General features: G+C 44.1%; 1 protein-coding gene across 4 annotated transcripts in view; it reads right to left on the reverse strand.

Annotated features, from left to right (window-relative positions):
• npepps (aminopeptidase puromycin sensitive) overlaps positions 1–19036 on the reverse strand; it is a 233434-nt gene that overhangs the window by 111436 nt on the left and 102962 nt on the right. For all 4 annotated transcript variants that reach the window (XR_015073437.1, XM_085966184.1, XM_085966187.1 and 1 more), the window contains exon 9: positions 15036–15150. Coding sequence is in view for 3 of the 4 variants with exons in the window: in XM_085966184.1 (XP_085822310.1) it covers positions 15036–15150 (115 nt within the window). In the remaining variant the exon portion in view is untranslated. The remainder of the gene's footprint in view (positions 1–15035; positions 15151–19036) is intronic.

Here is a 19036-nt window from a genome sequence, read left to right on the forward strand (position 1 = left end):
GGTCAAAGGACCGATCCCTGCGGTACCCCACTAGTCACTGCCTGCCACTCGGAAAAAGAGCAGTTTATTCCAACTCTCTGCTTTCTGTCTGCCAACCAGTTCTCTATCCAAGTCAATATCTTGCCCCCAATCCCATGTGCCTTAATTTTACATGCTAATCTCTTATGCAGGACCTTATCGAAAGCCTTTTGAAAATCCAAATACACCACATCCACTGGTTCTCCCTTATTTATTTTACCAGTTACATCCTCAAAAAATTCCAGAAGATTAGTCAAGCACGATTTACCTTTTGTAAAGCCATGTTGACTTTGTCCGATCCGGTCACTTTTTTCCAAGTGCTCTGCTATTACATCCTTTATAATGGACTCTAGCATTTTCCCCACTACCGATGTCAGGCTTACCGGTCTGTAATTCCCCGTTTTCTCTCTACCACCCTTTTTGAACAGTGGGGTCACATTAGCTACCTGCCAATCCATGGGTACTGTTCCAGAGTCTATCGAATTTTGGAAGATGACCAGCAATGCATCTACTATTTCTAGGGCCACTTCCTTAAGTACCCTAGGATGTAGATTATCAGGCCCTGGGGATTTATTGGCCCTCAAGCCCATCATTTCCCTACAAATACTGATTTCTATCAGTTCCTCCCTTTCATTAGACCCTATGTTCCCTGGCCTCTTTGGGAGGTTATTTGTGTCCTCCTTTGTGAAGACAGAACCAAAGTATGTATTTAATTGGTCTGCCATTTCTTTGTTCCCCATTATAAATTCCCCTGATTCTGACTGCAAGGGACCTACACTTGACTTCACCAATCTTTTTCTCTTCACATATCTAGCCTCCCCTTAATGCATCTATACTATTCGATTCAACCACTCCCTGTGGTAGCGAGTTCCACATTCTCACCACTCTGGGTAAAGATGTTTCTTCTGAATTCCCTATTTGATTTCTTGGTGACTATCTTATACTGATGTCTTAATGGATGAGGGACTGGGAAGAGGAAAGCGGAAACAGAGAGAAAGAAGGTCATGAAACAACAAGAGGCAAACCTTCAAAAAACATTCTGAAAGCATTTGCCTCACAAACAGAATGCGGTCAGCCATAGCTATTTAGAGACAGGCAAGCCTGCTTTGCCAGCAAGGTTTCGTTTATACTTGGTCCAAATTATTTTTCCAAGACATCACTCACACCTATTACTGCAGATGCATAGAGGCAAGTGCTGTACTGTTGCCAGAGCAGTTAATGAGCCAAAATAGCACTGAATAAATTTTGCAGCTTTGAAGTGCAAACTAAATATAAAAATGCCTACCCTCCAGCAGCTTAAAGTCACAGACAGGCACAAAAGACAGGCAAAAAGGCAGCAGAAATTTATACAGTTACATCATGCAGAGAGTACGTTATCACAAAGTCAGATCACCAGCATAGACAACAGGATTTAGAGAGGAAAAAAACAGCAATTGGATTTACAGTCAATGAAATGAATTGGACTCAATTTATAAAATAATAATGGGTGGGTAGGGTAGATTATACAGAAGGGTAGGGTTGCAGGTTCATGTCTGTAACATCATCTGGGAAAGGTACAGAATTTAGGACTGATGCCTCAACATAAGGAGTGGAAAAAGCCACGGAGTGGAGTCACACTCATTCCCCCTCAGGAGGTTGCAAATCAGCATTGAAAGCACAGACACAGGCTGCCTTTCTGTCCTCTCGGTCCAAGAATTACTAGAACTGGTTGCCAGTGATTCAAAAAGGGGAGTGAATTGCATTATGGATAGTGTCCTAATTACACCTCGAGGCTTGAATCCAGCCCAGAGCAGCAGAATGAAAGTTACCTTTATCGGCCAGCTGTAAGGGTCCTACGCTCTCCAGATTCAGGAATTGTGCATTGGATTGGAAAATTGCAAATGTCACTCCATTATTTGAGAGAGGGAGACACCATAGACTCCTCAATTTAACATCAGTTGTGAGGAAGTTACTGGAATCCATCATCAGAGGCAGAATGACTGAGCATTTGGACAAGTATGAGCTCATCAGAGAGAGTCAGCATTGATTTGTGACGGGTAGGTAACGTCCAACTAATCTAGTTCAATTTTTCGGATCAGGTCACTAGCATGGTGGATAGGAGAGTGTCTATGGGTGTCATCTATGTGGAATTCCAGAAGGCATTTGAGAAGGTTCCACACGAGATTAGCAGCAAAAAATGAAAGCGCACAGAATTGGAGGTAACCTTGTGACATGGCTTGGTAGTTGGTTGGGAGGTAGGAGGCAGAGTGTAGGGGATGAAAGGAAGGTTCTCTGATTGGCAAGATGCGACAAGTGGTGTTCCCTCGGGATCTGTACTGGGGCCAGCTTTTCACTATATACATTAATGATGTGGATGAATGAACAGAGAGTTGCATATCTAATTTTGCAGATGACACCAAGTTACGAGACACAGGAAGTTGTAAATGGGAGCAGGAAGTTACAGTCCCACGCCAACATGGTCGACTCTCAACTTCCCTCTAAAGTAGCCTAGCAAGTCATTCAGTTGTATCAAACCGCCACCAGCAGTTCAAGGTGGCAGACCACCACCACCTTCTCTGGGCAACTAGGGATGGGCAATAAATGCCGGCTTTGCCAGCGACACCCACATCCAGAGAATGAATAATAAAAGTACTGTAAACAGAACACTTTTTGAGCATAGACAATAAACAGTCCATCTACTTCATCAAGAGTCAAATACAAGCCTGTTGACATGTTCTTCATTAGCACTTCACTAAGGAGGGACATTCAATACAGTATATTCACACTGGCAATGATGGCTGTGTTTTCATTCCTAGTCAGTCCAGTATTCAAGTAGGATAATGCTTTCTTTGCGAAGCTCAGCCGTTTCTTTAGAGGGACATTACTTCCAGAACAGTGCTCCTTTTTCAATTACTCAACCCTCTTGGGCACAAAGAAGGCACTTAACTTCATGGCCAGTTCTTCACCACACTTTCAGTATGCGAGACAGATCAGCTGAGAAAGGGATGTCCAATTTGATGGAATGCTTTTTGTAAACAAATTTTAAGTGCACAAGGTGTTCTTAAGAAGCTTCTTTCAAATTTCACAGAATCAACCATCAGGCCCCACATATTTGTTGACTAAGCTCTCATCAGGCATCCAGGAATGTTCACCCTAATCCCTGGAGTTTGACCACAAATGAGAAAGAAAAGTAATTCGGAACAAATATAAAAATTCTTCCAACTCATTTGCCAGTAGCAGAGACATTTAGAAAATAAAGCGAGCCACCAGCCAAAATTAATTTCACATGTGTTTTGTGATTTTCTAATTCATAAAAATTCCAATTTTAAATTTAAAACATTTTATCTGGAATTTTCCTCCATGAAAGCTTTGTGGAATGGCACACATTTTTGAGGTGGCATTGTAAAACACATGAGCCAGTCCATCCTCTCAAACAAAGATTTATATTGTACAGTTAGGAAAGGCTCAGCAATTATAATCATAGAGTCATAGAGTTATACAGCACGGATATAGGCCCTTCGGCCCATCGTGTCCGCGCCGGCCATCACGCCCTGTCTAATCTAATCCCATATTCCAGCATTTGGTCCGTAGCCTTGTATGCTATGGCATTTCAAGTGCTCATCCAAATGCGTCTTGAATGTTGTGAGGGTTCCAGCCTCCACAACCCTTCCGGGCAGTGAGTTCCAGACTCCAACCACCCTCTGGCTGAAAAAGTTCTCTCTCAAATCCCCTCTAAACCTCCCGCCCTTTACCTTGAATCTGTGCCCTAGTTATTGACCCTTCTACTAAGGGAAAAAGCTCCTTAGTATCCATCCTATCTATGCCCCTCATAATTTTGTACACCTCAATCATGTCCCCCCTCAGCCTCCTCTGCTCCAAGGAAAACAAACCCAATCTGCCCAGTCTCTCTTCATAGCTGAAGCGTTCCAGCCCTGGTAGCATCCTGGTGAATCGCCTCTGCACCCTCTCCAAAGCTATCACATCCTTCCTGTAGTGTGGCGACCAGAACTGCACACAGTATTCCAACTGTGGCCTAACCAGTGTTTTATACAGCTCCATCATAACCTCCTTGCTCTTATATTCTATGCCTTGGCTAATGAAGGCAAGTATCCCATATGCCTTTTTTTACCACCTTATCCACCTGTTCCGCCGCCTTCAGGGATCTGTGTACTTGCACACCCAGATCCCTCTGACCCTCCGTCTTGCCTAGGGTCTTACCATTCATTGTGTATTCCCTTGCCTTGTTAGTCCCCCCAAAGTGCATCACCTCGCACTTTTCCGGGTTAAATTCCATTTGCTACTGTTCCGCCCATCTGACCAACCCATCGATATCGTCCTGCAGACTGAGACTACCCTCCTCGCTATTTACCACCCTACCAATTTTTGTATCATCCGCGAACTTACTGATCATACCTTTTACATTCATATCCAAGTCATTAATATAGACCACAAATAGCAAGGGACCCAGCACCGATCCCTGTGGTACCCCACTGGCCACAGGCTTCCAGTCACAAAAACAACCTTCGACCATCACCTTCTGCCTTCTGCCACTAAGCCAGTTTTGTATCCAACGTGCCAAGGCACCCTGGATTCCATGGGCTCTTACCTTCTTGACCAGTCTCCTGTGCGGGACTTTATCGAAGGCCTTACTGAAATCCATGTATACCACATCCACTGCGTTACCCTCATCCACACACCTAGTCACCCCCTCAAAAAATTCAATCAAATTAGTCAGACATGATCTTCCCTTGACAAAGCCATGTTGACTATCCCTGATTAATCCTTGCCTCTCCAAGTGGAGACTAATTTTGTCCCTCAGAATTTTTTCCAATAATTTTCCCACCACTGATGTTAGGCTCACTGGCCTGTAGTTCCCCGGTTTTTCCCTACTCCCCTTCTTGAATAATGGAACTACATTAGCGGTTCTCCAGTCCTCTGGCACATCCCCTGTGGCCAAGAGAGGTTCTGAATAGGTGTGTTAGAGCCCCCGCAATCTCTTCCTTTGCCTCACACAGCAGCCTGGGATACATTTCGTCCGGGCCTGGGGATTTATCCATTTTTAGGCCTGCTAAAACCGCCAATACCTCCTCCCTCTCGATGTTAATGCGTTCGAGCATATCACAGTCCCCCCGCCCTATTTCTATGTCTACATCGTCCCTCTCCATAGTGAAAACAGATGCAAAAAATTCATTTAGAACCCCTCCTACATCTTCCGGCTCCACACAGATTGCCACTTTTGTCCCTAATGGGCCCTATTTTTTCCCTAGTTATCCTCTTACCCTTAATATACTTATAAAACATCTTAGGATTTTCCTTTATTTTGCTCGCCAGTGTTATTTCATGGCCCCTCCTTGATCTCCTAATTTATTTTTTAAGTATCCCCCTGCACTTTTTGTACTCCTCTAGGGCTTCCTCCGTCTTTAGCCTTTTGTATCTGCCAAAAGCCCTCCTTTTTTTTCTAATCCATTCTTGTATATCCCCGGACATCCACGGTTCCGTGGTTTTTGGAACCACCCTTGACCTTTACGGGAACATGTTGCCATTGTACGATCTCAATCTCCCTTCTGAAAGCCTCCCATTGCTCCGATGTGGATTTTCCTACCAGTAGCTGATCCCAGTCCATTTTGGCCAGATCCTGCCTTATCCTATTAAAATCGGCCTTCCCCCAAATTAGAACCTTTATTTCCGGCCCATCCCTGTCCTTTTCCATGGCCACCTTAAATCTCACCATATTATGGTCACTGTCACCGAAGTGCTCACCTACTAGCACTTCTTCCACTTGGCCGGCCACATTCCCTAGAATTAGGTCCAGTACCGCCCCCTCTCTTGTAGGACCTTCTACATGCTGGCTCAAAAAGCTCTCCTGGATGCACTTTACGAATTCTACACCCTCTGTGCCTTTCACACTCTGACTATCCCAGTTAATATTGGGGAAGTTGAAATCCCCCATTATTATTACCCTATTATTTGCACATTTCTCTGAGATTTGCCTACATATCTGTTCCTCTATCTCCCCCTGACTGTTTGGAGGCCTATAGTACACTCCCAGCAAAGTGCTTGCCCCCTTCTTGTTTTTAAGCTCCACCCATATGGCCTCATTAGAGGAACCTGCTAATATGTCATCCCTCCTTACTGCAGTAATTGACTCCTTAATTAATATTGCTACACCCCCTCCTCTTATACCCCCCCCTCTGTCGCGCCTGAAGATTCCGTACCCCGGAATATTGAGCTGCCAGTCTTGCCTCTCCCTCAACCATGTCTCTGTGATAGCAACAATATCATACTCCCATGTGTTTATCAACACCTTCAGTTCATCCACCTTATTTGCAAGACTCCTTGCATTAAAATAGATGCCATCCAGCCTTGCCCTTGTATATTTGCCCTGTCTACCAAGCTGACTTGTTTTTTCCTCTATAATTGGCAGCACATCACCCCCTCTTTCAGCTCCCCTCTGTATCCCATCCCCCTGCCAAGTTAGTTTAAACCCCCCCCAAACAGTGCTAGCAAACCTCCCCGCAAGGATATTTGTCCATGTAATAGAGCCAGCCCGCGTTAAAAGAGATTAGCAAATCCCCAGAGTTCACATTTAACCCAAGCTACAAGCGCGAATCATTAGATACAACAAACTCTCTGTTTGTACAATTCTTTGACATGGCCCCTTATCACATTGATTACACTTCACCTTTCCATTTAGGAAACGGTCAGCCTTAAAAAAAAAAAAAAAAACCCGATTGGTTAACGTAAAGCTACTTAAGCATTAATACTAGAGCCCAATGTTCCCTTTAAGTGTCAGCCAGTGGCTCAGTGAGCAGCACCCTCGCCTCGGAGTCAGAAGGTTGTGGGTTCAAGTCCCACTCCAGAGACTTGAGCACAAAAATCTAGGCTGACACTCCAGTGCAGTGCTGAGGGAGTGCCGCACTGTCGGAGGTGCTGTCTTTTGGATGAGACGTTAAACCAATGCCCCATCTGGTCTTTCAGATGGATATAAAAGATACCATGGCACTATTTCGAAGAGCGGGGGAGATCGAATCCCTGGAGTTTGACCACAAAGAAGAAAAGTAATTCGGACCAAATATAAAAATTGTTCCAACTTATTTGCCATTGGCAGAGACAGTTAGAAAATAAAAAGAGCCACCAGCCAAAAAACATCACCAAAAAAATTATCTGGTCATCATCACATTGCTGTTTGTGGGAGCTTGCTGTGTGCAAATTAGCTGCCGCGTTTCCTACATTAAACTTCAAACGGTACTTTAATGGCTGCAAGCGTCTGGTGGTTGTAAAAGGCGCTATATAAATGCAAGTCTGTCTTTTCTTTTAAGCTGCATGGCTCCACCGAGGTCCCAGGCAGGCCGCTTGCCGGCTTCACAATGCAAAAAACCACGCATGCCCGGAAGTTTGAATGGGCCGCGCAGCCCAAAACATATTGAGAGGGAACATTGCTAGAGATGCGGTCAATCTCACTGTATATTTCAGTGTTTGCTAAAAAGGGCCGACATCAAGTATGACTGTTAGTTTTTATACAGATGCAAATAGCAACTGAGTACAGTCAGTACATTTGTAAAAAAAAGTTAAATTCATCTTCTGCAAATTAGGACCATTATTCAGAAACATCCCAGCCCAGCAACTTAGGACACAGGTCTACTATTGTGATTGCCAACACTCAAAGTATTGATTTGTTAAACTACTTATGGGAAAACAGTACAACTAGGGCACTGCTCTGCAGAGAGAATTCACATTTTATTGGAGAGGTGGCAGGGGGAAAGAGGGGAGAACTAACTAAGACAATGTCAATGTATACCATTTTAGTGCAACTCCCCACTGTTGGATCGAAGAACAAACCTGTGTTTATATAGCACCAGTCACAGCCTAAGGATATCCCAAAACCTTTCACAGCCAATTAATTACTTTTAAAATGCTTGCAGGCAAGGACAGCAGCCAATTTAGACACAGCATGGCCCCACAAACAGCAATGAGATAAATTACTAGTTAATTTGTTTTTGTTGGTCGAGGGATCACGATGGCCAGCAGATCACACTTTGCTTTTCTTCATAGGGTGCCATAGGATCTTTTATCCTCACCTGAACAGGCAGATGGGGCTTTAATTTAACATCTCATCTGAAAGACGGTACCTCTGACCGTGCAGCACTCCCTCAGCAAGGCACTGAAGAGTCAACCTAGATTACATGTTAGCAGGCAACCTCACATCACAGGACCTCTGACTTTAACTTTGGACTCCGTGTCTCCTCCCTATCTTCTGTTTACAACCAGGAAATGTTTCCCCTAATCTCTGCCATGCCTGTGTAACCTGAATTCCCTATGTCCATTCACGTGTGCATTTTGGCTGCCACTCCAGACCCAAGCCCATTAGGAACACAGGAACAGGAGTAGGCCATTTAGCCCCACGAACCTGTGCCACCAATCAATATCATGACTGATGTGTGACCAAACTCCATATACCTGCCTTTGCCCCGTATCCCTTAATACCTTAGATTTCTGTTAACCAATCAATCTCAGATTTAAAATTAACAATTGACCTAGCATCAACTGCTGTTTGCGGAAGAGAATTCCAAACTTCTACCACCCTTTGTGTGTAGAAGTGTTTCCTAACTTTACTCCTGAAAGGTCTGGCTCTAAGTTTTAGGCTATGTCCCCTAGTCCTAGATTCCTCAACCAGCAACAATAGTTTTCTCTATCTACCCTATCAGTTCCTGTAATATCTTGAAAACTTCAATCAAATCACTTTAGTCTTCTCAATTCCAGGGAATACAACCCTAGTTTGTGTAATCTCTCCTTGGAATTTAACCCTTGGAATCCAGGTATCATTCTGGTGAACCTACGCTGCACTCCCTTCCAAGGACAACATATCCTTCCTAAGGTGTGGTGCCCAGAACTGCTCACAGTACTCCAGGTATGGTCTAATTAGGGTTTTGTATTGCTGCAACATGAATTCTACCCCCTTGTATTCTAGTCCTCTAGATATAAAGGCCAGCATTCCATTAGCCTTTTTGATTATTTTTGTACCTGTCCGTGGCATTTTAATGATCTATGTACATGGACCCCATAGTCTCTTTGGACCTCCACTGCTTCTAGTCTTTCAGCATTTAGAAAGTACCCTGATCTATCCTTTTAAGGTCCAAAGTAGATAGCTTCACACTTGCCTATATTGAAATCCACTTGCCAGTTTTGCCCATTCGCTTAATCTGTTGATATTCCTTTGTAATTTTATGCTTCCATCTACACTGCTTACAATGCCACCGATCTTTGGCAAACTTGGATATGTGGCTCCCTAACCAATCATCTAAGTTGTTAATAAATTCAGTGAATAGTTGAGGCCGCAATGGCATAACTGTGATGAACTCAGGTGAGAACTGCAATATATACCCCTGTGGGACACCACTAGTCACATCCTGCCAATAAAAGTACCTACCCATTACTTTTATCTCCCCTTTTTCCCCCCCTTCAACACCTCGTCTCCTATCTCCTCCTGTGACTCAGTCGCTCTTCCTGTGACTCAGTCGCTCTTCCTGTGACTCAGTCGCTCTTCCTGTGACTCAGTCATGCCGCCTTTTATTTCTCCACTCTCGTGTGCTTTGCCTCCCAATCCTAACTTCAACTTTCCTACTCTCCTGCCACCATCCCAGGATTTACTCCATAGAATCACAGAAAGTTACAGCATGGAAGGAGGCCATTTCGGCCCATCGTGTCTGCACAAAGAACTATCCAGTCTAATCCTACGTCCCAGCTCTTGGTCTGTAGCCCTGCAGGTTACAGCATCCCAAAGTGCACATCCAAGTACTTTTTAAATGTGGTTAGGGTTCCTGCCTCTACCACCCTTTCAGGCAGTGAGTTCTAGACCCCCACAACCCTCTGGGTGAAGAAATTTCCCCTCAAATCCCCTCAACCTTCCACCAATTACTTTAAATCTGTGCCCCCTGGTTTTTGACCCCTCTGCTCAGGGAAATAGGTCCTTTCTATCCACTTTATCTATGGCCCTCATAATTTTATACACCTCAATAAGGTCTCCCCTCAGCCTCCTCTGTTCCAAGGAAAACAAACCCAGCCTATCCAGTCTTTCCTCATAGATAAGATTCTCTACTCCCAGCAACATCCTTGTAAATCTCCTCTGTACCCTCTCTAGTGCAATCACATCTTTCCTGTAATGTGATGACCAGAACTGCACGCAGTACTCTAGCTGAGGCCTAACTAGTGTTTTATACAGTTGAAGCATAACCCCCCTGCTCTTGTATTCTATGCCACGGCTAATAAAGGCAAGCATTCCGTATGCCTTCTTAACCACCTTATCTACCTGGCCTGCTACCTTCAGGGATCTGTGGACATGCACTCCAAGGTCCCTTTGTTCCTCTACACTACTCAGTGTCCTACCATTTAATGTGTATTCCCTTTCCTTGTTAGCCCTCCCCAAATGCATTACCTCACACTTCTCCGGATTGAATTCCATTTGCCACTGTTCTGCCCACCTGACCAATTTATTGATATCTTCCTGCAGTCTACTGCTTCCTTCTTCAGCATCAACCACACAGCTGATATTAGTATCATCTGCAAACTTCTTAATCATGCCCCCTTAATTCAAGTCAAGATCGTTGATATATACCACAAAAAGCAAGGGATCTAGTACCGAGCCCTGTGGAAGCCCACTGGAAACAGCCTTCCAGTCACAAAAACACCCATCGACCATTACCCTTTGCTTCCTGTCTCCGAGCCAATTTTGAATCCAACTTGACACTTTGCCCTGGATCCCATGGACTTTTAATTTCGTGACCAGTCTGCCATGTGGAACCTTATCAAAAGCCTTGCTAAAGTCCATATACACTACATCAAACACATTACCCTCATCTACTCTCCTTGTTACCTCCTCAAAAAATTCGATCAAGTTTGTCAGACACGACCTTCCCTTAACAAATCCACGCTGACTATCCTTGATTAATCCGTGTCTTTCTAAATGAAGATTTACCCTGTCCTTCAGAATTCTTTCCAATAATTTTCCCACCACCGAGGTTAGGCTGACTAACCTGTAATTACTCGGTCTATCCTTTTCTCCCTTTTTAAAAAAGGGTACCACATTAGCAGTCCTCCAGCACCACACCTGAAGCTAGAGAGGATTGGAAAATGATGGTCAGGGCCTCTGCTATTTCCTCTTTTGCTTCGCTTAACAGCCTGGGATACATTTCATCCAGGCCTGGGGATTTATCCACTTTTAAAGCTGCTAAACCCCTTAATACTTCCTCTCTCACTATGTTTATTTCATCTAATATTTCACACTCCTCCTCTCTGATAGCAATGTCTGCTTCGCCCCTCTCCTTTGTGAAAACATACACGAAGTATTCATTAAGAACCCTACCCTTTTGGAAGAGCTCACAGCTACAGCCTCTCTCGGCATGCTCTCAAAGCCCCATCGAGGTACCAGTCACTGACTCCTTACAAACAGCAACCTAAACTGCCCCATCCTCCTCTCTCGCTGACCTTCCCACCTCCTCCCAGCAGGGAACTTTACCCAAACTCTTCAGATAAATAATATCCCGTCATATTTAAAAGATAGCACGTGATTTATTTCATATCATATGGAACGTACTTCCCATTTTTAATTTGGGGAACAATCTTAAAAAGGTGACAAACTATTTCAATACTGACAGAGTTCAGGTTGGCATCTGTGATTCTCCACCTGCTGAGTGCCTCACAATTATGCCATTGCAGGGAAGCACCAGCAGAAACCAGCTGCTGTGCTGCACAGAGGGATGAGGGCAAGAATGGAGAGTCACTGGAGCCTGCTCTTTTCACATAAAAGCTCTGTCAGCAGACATTATAACCCTGGATAGACGTCATAGCATTGTAGAAAAACCAGTATTTCCCATCACAGTTCTAGCAAAAGAGCTGGAGGATATAAGTTCACAGCTTTAAAAAAAAAAAAAGTTTCTCTCTCATGTTGTTTCACACCAGGAGTCAAGACCAAGTCTTAACAGGGTCTAGATGATTGGGGGGGAGTAATTGGACCAGAGTGTACAGAAAAAATTAAGTCCCCATTTTAAAGCCATACATTCTGTCCTTACTTTTGTACTCTGGAATTCCCCCCCCAAACCTCTCCGCCTCGCGCTCTCCCCCTTTCAGTCTCTCCTTAAAATCTACCTCTTTGGCCAAGCTTTTGGTCACCTGTTCTGATATCAGTGCCAAATTTTGTCTGATAATGCTCCTGTGAAGCACCTTGGGACGTCTCACTATATTAAAAGTGCTATATAAATGCAAGTTGTTGTTGTATTCTCATCATCGTGGAAACTGGCTACGTAAACGTGGCGCACAGTAATGACATCCACGCCCCAGTGTTGGCCCTGCAGTGTCTCCACGGGGGGGGGGGGGGGGGGCGGAGAAAAGAGGTGAGCAATTACAGCATAACAAATTTACATCGCCAACTTCCATTATAAACGTGGATGCAGAAATTTATAACAGAAAAAGTTGAAAGGATGTGAGATTTCGAATATATAATTTTACAGGTGTGCAAATATTGTTTATTCCCTGTACGTGAAATATTTAAATCAGAAGAAGCTGTGTTTTGGGGTGCAATTCCGATGAAGCTAAAGCCCTAGCCACAAATATGATGAATGGGTCCCTGTGAGTGACCACGGTTAAACACAGAAACTTTGGAGTGCTCCCACAATGTATAGAAAATTGGAACTTCCCTAAAAACAGCATTAGCATTTACTCCAAAATCTAACCCCACAAAATATTAGATTTCCAAGAAAGAGGAAGTAAGCCAAAGGACAGTTTCACCATTGTAGTTTAGGATGATGCTTGAATCCATTTAATTAGGTTATAACCTCACAGCTCACGCCCAGTTTCAATTTTATACACACAGCAGGCTTGTACTGAGGCAGCACTCTCTCTACACTTGCTCTTCACCGCACTTCCGGAGGCAAAAGGCACCAGTGTCGCAATGTCATAATTGGATTCTTCAGGCTGGCCACTAACTGCTTATAAATTCAGCTATGAAGTGGAACCAAGCAATATGGTGTCCAGTAGATTACTCAGCTAATGGTAAATATGTTGACATGATTTGCTTTCAATGCAATGTCCAACAGATTCAAGTAAACACTCAAGCCCTTTATATTTGGATTTGTACAGCACATTTACACTGCTGCAATCACAAAAATCCTAGCATAGAGCTGCTGACTCCATACTAATCCTAACTAGATTGCTTATGCTTAGACCGAGCAAAATGGTGCTCTGACAGTGGAATGGTAATGTACTGACTCCACTGTAACACAAACAGCCAGCACCTCAATCCACGGTGTGCTGTGGTGCAATGTTTCTGTTTATACTTGGATACTGAGAGAAATTCAACTCCTCAGGTCAGCAACTTGTATTTATACAGCGCCTTTAACGCAGCGCCTTCATAGAAACATAGAAGATAGGAGTAGGCCATTCGGCCCCTCGAGCCTGCTCCGCCATTTAATGAGATCATGGCTGATCATCCAAATTCAGTACCCTGTCCCCGCTTTCTCCCCATATCCCTTGATCCCCTTAGCCTTAAGAAATATATCTAATTCCTTCTTGAATATATTTAATGAATTGGCCTCAACTGCCTTGTGTGGTAGAGAATTCCACAGGTTCACCACTCTCGGTGAAGAAATTCCTCTCATCTCTGTCCTAAATGGCTTACCCCTTATCCTTAGACTGTGACCCCTGGTTCTGGACTCCCCCGTCATCGGGAACAGCCTTCCTGCATCTAGTCTCTGTAGTCCTGTTAGAATTTTATAAGTTTCAATGAGATCCCCTCTCATTCTTCTAAACTCTAGCGAATATAAGCCTAATCGACCCAACCTCTCCTCATACGTCATTCCTGCCATCCCAGGTATCAGTCTCCACAGAAGCCTTCTAAAACAAAATTTAACACCAAGCCACATACGGAGAAATTAGGGCAGACTTGGTCAAAGAGGTAGGTTTTAAAGAGCGTCTTAAAGGAGGAAAGTGAGATAGAGGAGCCGAGAGGTTTAGGGAGGGAATTCCAGAGCTTAGGGCCTTAGCAGCTGAAGGCACGGCCGCCAACGGCGGAGCGATGACAATCGGGGATGCTCAAGAGGTCAGAATTAGAGGAGCGCAGAGATCTCAGGGGTTGTGGTGCTGGAGGAGATTACAGAGATAGGGAGGGACGAGGCCACGGAGGGATTTGAAAACAAGGATGAGAATTTTAAGATCGAAGCGTTGCTTAACCGGGAGCCAATATAGGTCAGCGAGCACAGGGGGTGATGGGTGAACGGGACTCGGTGCAAACAATATACACAGCTACACAAGTAGAACTTGTGCTGGTCAGGTTATACTGGCAATGCATACTGGGCACTCCAGCTTTCTCTGAAACTCGAGCCCAGCACCATGTATGGCATTGGATGTGTTGGTGCTCCAAATTTGCAGATAATGCTGGAATGACCTTAGTGCACAGTCTGTGTAATCCTGGCTGGCACATCCACAGCACCTTGGAAAATAGTTGTTCTCAGGAGTCTGGATACACATACAAGTCATCAACTATGATGTCATACCCCAAGCAAATTAGGAGGGAAAAGTTTATTCTATTCTGGGGATGGGTGGGTGGAGTAAAAGGCTTCAAATTTGGCAGCTCCAGTGAAAAAAAATTCAAGCTAAAATTCTCACGTTTTGTGAGCAAAGTGGAGAAGAAATCGCACCACCGTCCATCAGATACACGCTAGATAATTCCAATGATGTGGAACACATCTTCATTAGCATATTTAGAAACCAAATATTACGCACTTCATGAAAACCTACAGAGCGCTGCACTCTAATCTTAACCAGCCTCCTCTAACTCCCATTACATTTTAAGCTTGGATCAGGACTTTGCTTTGAAATACAATTATTGAATCATAAATTATACCCAACAGTGCGTTCACTGGTACACTGAAATTCTGAGGTGCAAGCGAGCCTTTGCCTGGAGACAACTGTCCTGTTTAAAGCAGAACAAAGATAAGATGGATTTTCACAAATACACACACTTCATTTTCCAAAAATTAGAACATTACCATGGTGACGAGATTTCCAAACCACTGATGAGCAAGCTCATGGCCGACTACCAAAGCGACCCACTGCTTCGACGACGAGCAGGAGTTTTTTGGATCAATCAAGAGAGCGGTTTCTCTGGAGGAAACAAAAATTAAGAGAGACATTTCAGTAAGTAAGGAGTGCATTTCAAGAGTATATTATCAAATCTTCATAAAAGAGAGATACATCAGGGTAAACTCACAAAGCCATTTTGCTTACCCCTCTTTGTAATTGCACCAAAAGTTTTATGCATCAGGATCTGTGCTGGCAGTGCAGTTTTAACATTTCTTTTCCAGAGTATTAGAGTTCAAATGGTGCGGGACTATGTTCAAGTGCTGAACCGACAGTCCACCACTTCCCTAACCTCAATATTGATCCAGTACTGCACTGCAGTACCACAGTATGTCATTAGAGGCTACTAGAGCATTTTTCTAGCTCGTTAGTATTCTCTACAGAGAGAAATTAGGTGATGGAACGATGGGGTCCAACAGTGAACTGCACATTGCGTTGCACAATTAGCCCCGGCCCTGACTGAACTTTTTTACGTTACGCCTCAATCAAGATCCTACAATTTAACCTCACTAACCCCAAAATACTAGGTGAATCCAAGTACGGGCACAGCTTTGACCATGAAAGAGTAACTGAATTATACAGACGAGCCAGGCAGATTCCCGCTCCAAGGTAGCTGACCTTGGCTACAGTGGAAGTGTGGGTACAACAACAACAACAGCAAGTATTTATATAGCGCCTGTAACGTAGTAAAACGTCCCAAGGCACTTCACGGGAACATTATAAAACAAAATTTGACACCGAGCCACGTAAGGAGATATTAGGGCAGATGACCAAAAGCTTGGTCAGAGGGGTAGGTTTTAGGGAGCATTTTAAAGGAGGAATGAGAGGTAGCGGCGGAGAGGTTTAGGGAGGGAATTCCTGAGCTAAGGGCCTAGGCAGCTGAAGGCACAGCTGCCAATGGTGGAGCGATTAAAATCGGGGATGCGCAAGACGCCAGAATTGGAGCAGCGCGGAGATCTCGGAGGATTGTAGGGCTGGAGTGGGTTACAGAGATAGGGAGGGGTGAGGCCATGGAAAGATTTGAAAACAAGGATGAGAATTTTAAAAATCGAGGCGTTGCTTAACTGGGAGCCAATGTAGGTCATCGAGTACAGGGGTGATAGGTAAACGGGAGTTGGTGCGAGTTAGGACATGGGCAGCAGAGTTTTGAATGATCTCAAGTTTACAGGGGGCAGACATGGTAGGCCAGCCAGGACTACATCCACCTCAGCACCCCTGTACTAGGGAGGGGATAACCAAGTGGGAATCCAGTTTCTGACGGCTCTCCACTGTTCCAAGCTGGGTTGACAAGCCCATGGTTAATTAGTCTTCTGACACTAACTGTCAAGACTCTCACCAAGAATTGTCACCATGGTGAGGCAGCAGGCAGCCTAAAAGCGTATCCCCAGTAAGGACTTCAGAAGAAATGGGGAAAATGGGCAACAAAAAAACACCTGGTTTGAACTTCTAAAGAATGCCAAGGACTGATCGACATGAGCAAGGAAACAAAGTGGAAAAGAAATGTGCTCCCACTCACATTGCTGGTTCATAAATTGGTCCTTCACAGTTTTGATTTCTGCAATCCATTTATCACTTTGGACACATTTCCGAATTGCAACATTTCCAATATTATGAGCAATGTGATAATGAACTGCTTAAAATTTTCAATGGTGCAGGTGATGGGACAATCAATTCCAGTAAAAGTTCGATTTGCCGATAACTTGGTCTCGTCTAGAATTCATCCTTCAGCTGTTTCTGATCAATTCCAGGAACAGCAACACAGAGATTAATTGCTTCAAACTTCAAAAGTTGCTTTAAGTGCAGAAACTTCTGGAGCCCAATAAATGTCCTTCCTAAAAAGCTTCTGAAATATTCTTTAGACAGAGGGTAGTTAGAAATTGGAATTTCTGGCTACAAATATTGCAGAAGTAGAGTTTTAAAATTATTTTGAAAGGGAATTAGTTACTTGAAAAATGTGAAAGGGTACAGGGAGTGAGAGGAGGAGTGGGTTTAGGCAGCTCAGAATCATAGAAAGTTACAGCACCGAAGGAGGCCATTTCGGCCCATCGTGTCCGCGCCGGCCAACAAGGAGCTCTCCAGCCTAATCCCACTTCCCAGCTCTTAGTCCATAGCCCTGCAGGTTAAAACAGCCCAAGTGCACATCCAAGTACTTTTTAAATGTGGTTAGGGTTCCTGCCTCTACCACCCTTTCCAAGCAGTGAGTTCCTGACCCCCACAGCCCTCTGGGTGAAGACATTTCCCCTCAAATCCCCTCTAAACCTTCCAATAATTACTTTAAATCTGTGCCCCCTGGTTTTTGACCCCTCTGCTAAGGGAAATAGGTCCTTTCTATCCACTTTATCTATGCCGCTCATAATTTTATACACCTCAATAAGGTCTCCCCCCAGCCTCCTCTGTTCCAAGGAAAACAGACCCACTCTTTCCTCATAGCTAAGATTTTCTACTCCCGGCAACATCCTTGTAAATCTCCTCTGTACCCTCTCTAGTGCAATCACATCTTTCCTGTAATGTGGTGACCAGAACTGCATGCAGTACTCTAGCCAAGGCCTAACTAGTGTTTTATACAGTTGAAGCATAACCACCCCCTGCTCTTGTATTCTATGCCACGGCTAATAAAGGCAAGCATTCCATATGCCTTCTTAACCACCTTATCTACCTGGCCTGCTACCTTCAGGGATCTGTGGACATGCACTCCAAGGTCCCTTTGTTCCTCTACACTACTCAGTGTCCTACCATTTAATGTGTATTCCCTTTCCTTGTTAGCCCTCCCCAAATGCATTACCTCACACTTCTCCGGATTGAATTCCATTTGCCACTGTTCTGCCCACCTGACCAATTTATTGATATCTTCCTGCAGTCTACTGCTTCCTTCTTCAGTATCAACCACACAGCCAATTTTAATATCATCTGCTAACTTCTTAATCATACCCCTTATATTCAAGTCCAGATCATTGATATATAACACAAAAAGCAAGGGACCTAGTACAGAGCCCTGCAGAACCCCACTGGAAACAGCCTTCTAGTCACAAAAGCACCCATCAACCATTACCCTCTGCTTCCTGCCTCCGAGCCAGTTTTAAATCCAACTTGACACTTCGCCCTGGATCCCATGGACTTTTAACTTCGTGACCAATCTACCGTGTGGAACCTTATCAAAAGCCTTGCTAAAGTCCATATACACTACATCAAACGCACTACCCTCATCTACCCTCCTTGTTACCTCCTCAAAAAATTCAATCAAGTTTGTCAGACACGACCTTCCCTTAACAAATCCGCGCTGACTATCCTTGATTAATCCATGTCTTTCTAAATGAAGATTTATCCTGTACTTCAGAATTCTTTCCAATAATTTTCCCACCACCGAGGTTTGGCTGACTGGCCTGTAATTACTCGGTCTATCCTTTTCTCCCTTTTTAAACAAGGGTACCACATTAGCAGTCCTCCAGTCCTCCAGTACCACACCTGAAGTCAGAGAGGATTGAAAAATGATGGTCAGGACCTCTGCTATTTCCTCTTTTGCTTCGCTTAACAGCCTGGGATACATTTCATCCGGGCCTGGGGATTTAGCCACTTTTAAAGCTGCTAAACCCCTTTATACTTCCTCTCTCACTATGTTTATTTCAACTAATATTTCACACTCCTCCCCCGATAGCAATGTCTGCTTCGCCCCTCTCTTATGTGAAAACAGACGCAAAGTATTCATTAAGAACCCTACCGACGTCTCCCGACTCCACACACCGATTACCCTCATGATCTCTAATAGGCTCTACCCTTTCTTTAGGTATCCTCTTACTCTTAATATATTTATAAAGCATCTTTGGGTTTTCCTTGATATTACTTGTCAAGAATTTTTCATGCTCTCTCTTTGCTTTCCTAATAACCTTTTTAATTGCACCCCTGCACTTTCTGT

The sequence above is a fragment of the Somniosus microcephalus genome, chromosome 24 (assembly GCF_052327205.1).
Source record: "Somniosus microcephalus isolate GS21.2 chromosome 24, FLI_Smic_1.0, whole genome shotgun sequence".
Taxonomy (NCBI): Eukaryota; Metazoa; Chordata; class Chondrichthyes; order Squaliformes; family Somniosidae; genus Somniosus; species Somniosus microcephalus.